At 58.9% G+C, this 2940-nt stretch overlaps 1 protein-coding gene across 1 annotated transcript; it reads left to right on the forward strand.

The window, feature by feature from the left end:
* Window positions 1–807: 807 nt before the first annotated feature.
* Window positions 808–2355, forward strand: LOC124666092 (pentatricopeptide repeat-containing protein At2g03880, mitochondrial-like). Its single transcript, XM_047203441.1, has one exon. The coding sequence runs from the start codon at window positions 808–810 to the stop codon at window positions 2353–2355; it is 1548 nt and encodes a 515-aa protein (XP_047059397.1).
* The last annotated feature ends 585 nt before the right edge of the window (window positions 2356–2940 follow it).

Genomic DNA, 2940 nt, shown 5'->3' on the forward strand with positions numbered 1-2940 from the left:
CTCGTCCTCCTTACGCGGTCGACTACGTCACCGGCGACGAGCTCGAGGAATTCCACGCCATGCTGGAGGGCAAGCCAGCGTCTATAACGCGCGACAACTTCGTCGCGGAGGCGAAATTTCCTGCCGTCGTTGGGCTACTCGAGAAGACTACGCGCCAGCAAGCTGAGAAGGAGGAAGAGTGGCGCCAGATCGCGAATGAGCAGCCATGCATTCACCTCGGGAGCGAGTCTCCGCGACACCATCGCCGCCACGGCATTGGCTCCGGTGAGCATCCATAGCCCATTTTTGGATGTTGTGGTGGCGCATTTTATTAAGTTTGGGAGTAAACTTATGTGTATCCCGTGACTTGTAAGATCGAATTGTGGTGCAATTCCAACGATCAAAGTGAAATTGCAATGTAGTTTGTCTACCGTGATTTTTTTTAAATTTACAATTTGGGATAGCCTATCTAGTATGCGGAGGCGTTTGATAAACCTCAAATCGCGAATTTTGCGGCCCTCAAATCCGCATTTTCAGTGTGCGGTTTGAGGGTGCTAGAGGTGCTCTAATTCCTGCTCGGCGCGATCGTGGGTAGGACTGTAGAAAGCAGTGTGCCGTCGCCGACGTAGTGACGAGGTCAGCAACCGGCGGTGCCGAAGCCGTCGAGCTTCAACTCCTGAAGCAACCGTGCAAGTTCAGTCGAAAAACAGATACCCGCGGTGATATATGGCGCCGCAAGCAATCGCCGGTTGACGCTGCATTTGCCGGCATTCCACGGACATCGCCATCCGCCACAGAGCTGAGCCCGTCCGGCGCCCTGCCGCGGCGATGGTCGTGCCGCCCGGCGTCGCCTACAACGCGGCCATCTCCCGCTGCTCCCGCGCGGGCCTGCACCAACGCGCGCTCGCCTTGCTCCACGAGATGCGCGACCGGGGCCACCACGCCGACGAGTACACCCTCCCGCCCATCCTCAACTCCGCCGCGCTCCTCCGCGTCCCGGCAGGCGCCGACGCGCTCCACTCCCTCCTCCTCCGCGCGGGGCTCGCCGCGCACCTCCACGTCGCCAACGCACTCGTCGACGCATACGCCAAGCTGTCCCGCCACGCCGCCGCGCGGGCTGTGTTCGACGAAATGCCACACCGCGACGTGGTCACCTGGACCTCCCTCCTCACGGGGCTCGCGCGCTCCCGCTCCCACGACCCCGCGCTGCGGGTGTACCGCGACATGGTCGCCTCGGGGGTCAGGCCTGACGAGTTCGTCGTCGCGGCCGCGCTGAGCTCGTGCGCCGGCGCCACCGCGCTCGAGCTGGGCGTTTCGGTGCACGCCACCGCGGTCCGGCTCGCGCTCGACCCGTTCCTCTCGGTCGGGAACTCGCTGGTATCCATGTACGCCAAGACCGGCTCGCTGGGCGAGGCCAAGAAGGTGTTCGACGCGATGCATGTCCGGCGTGACCCCATCACGTGGACGGCCCTGATCGTCGGGTACGCTCAGAACGGCCGGGGCAAGGAGTCGCTGGAGGTCTACGCCGACATGGTCCGGTCCAGATGCAGGCCGGACTATGTCACCTTCATCGGGCTGCTCTTCGCGTGCAGCCATGCTGGCCTGGTCGACGCCGGCCGGGCGCACTTCCGGTCCATGCAGGCCGAGCACGGCGTCGCGCCTGGACCAGACCACTACGCGTGCATGGTCGACCTGCTAGGCCGAGCTGGGCGGCTCGACGAGGCCATGGACCTGCTGAACCGGAGCACGACGAGGTTGGACGCCACGGTGTGGAAGGCGCTACTCGGCGCTTGCCGGACGCACGGGAACGCGGAGCTCGGCGAGCACGCGGCCGAGATGGTGTGGAGGCTGGACCCGACGGACGCCGTGCCGTACGTCATGCTGTCAAACCTCTACTCGCGGGCGAGGAGATGGGCCGACGTGGCGAGGATCCGGACGCTGATGAAGTCGCGAGGGATCACCAAGGAGCCTGGGTGCAGCTGGGTGGGAGTGAACGGTGTGACGCACCTGTTCTACGTGGAGGACCGGGGGCACCCGAGGACGGAAGAGATTTACCGGAAGGTGGAGGAGATGATGAGCAGGATCCGGGCTGAAGGATATGTGGCGGATACTGACTGGGCGCTGCAGGACGAGGAGCCGGAGGGGAGGGAGAAGGGTCTGGCATACCACAGCGAGAGGCTCGCCGTTGCATTTGGGCTGCTTGCCGTGCCGGCTGGCGCGCCGATCCGTGTGTTCAAGAACCTCCGGGTGTGCGGCGACTGCCATGCCGCGATCAAGATGATCGCCAAGGCGTACGGCAGGGAGATCATACTGAGGGATGCCAACTGCTTCCATCACATGAGGGATGGTGTATGTTCGTGCGGCGACTACTGGTAGTGGTAGATTCAGCCTGGCAGGTATGATTCCTTTGCTCATTTTTGGTAGACTCAGCATAGGCATGTCACATGTGTATAAGATAGCGAATAGGTACTTCAGAATTCAGATGGGCGAGAACAACGACAAGAGACACCTGACAATTGCTTGTTTTCCTAGTAGTTTAGATTGCATCAAAGATGCCATTGATGTACAATGCGTGCTATTTTGGTATTGAAATGTCCCTATTGTCTATGTGATCCCACCATTCTATTCGTCAATATCTTTTACAGCATCTGCAAAATAAAGAGAAGCAGGTAGTAGGTTAACAGAATGGAAAGAACACATCTTTAATAGTACTACTTGATTGCGTAAGTAGCAAAGGACTGTAACTGATAGTCCCATGCCCAATGTCCCTAGCTGGTTGTTTCCTTCCAAACCAATTTCTGTCTCGTCTTGCTGTAGAATAAGTGTCATTGTTCAAATTTGAAGCCAATGTATTAAGGGTGTCTTCAGAACTTGTGACCTCAGCGTGTATGTGTATAGAACATTTGAAGGATTACTTGGCCAGCAACAACCCTTACCCAAAAAAGCAATGTCTCTAGTACA

The sequence above is a fragment of the Lolium rigidum genome, chromosome 6 (genome assembly GCF_022539505.1).
Source record: "Lolium rigidum isolate FL_2022 chromosome 6, APGP_CSIRO_Lrig_0.1, whole genome shotgun sequence".
Lineage (NCBI taxonomy): Eukaryota > Viridiplantae > Streptophyta > Magnoliopsida > Poales > Poaceae > Lolium > Lolium rigidum.

Excerpts from the sequence above, each read along its gene's own strand:
- LOC124666092 (XM_047203441.1), top strand. The coding sequence starts at position 808 with ATGGTCGTGCCGCCCGGCGTCGCCTACAACGCGGCCATCTCCCGCTGC.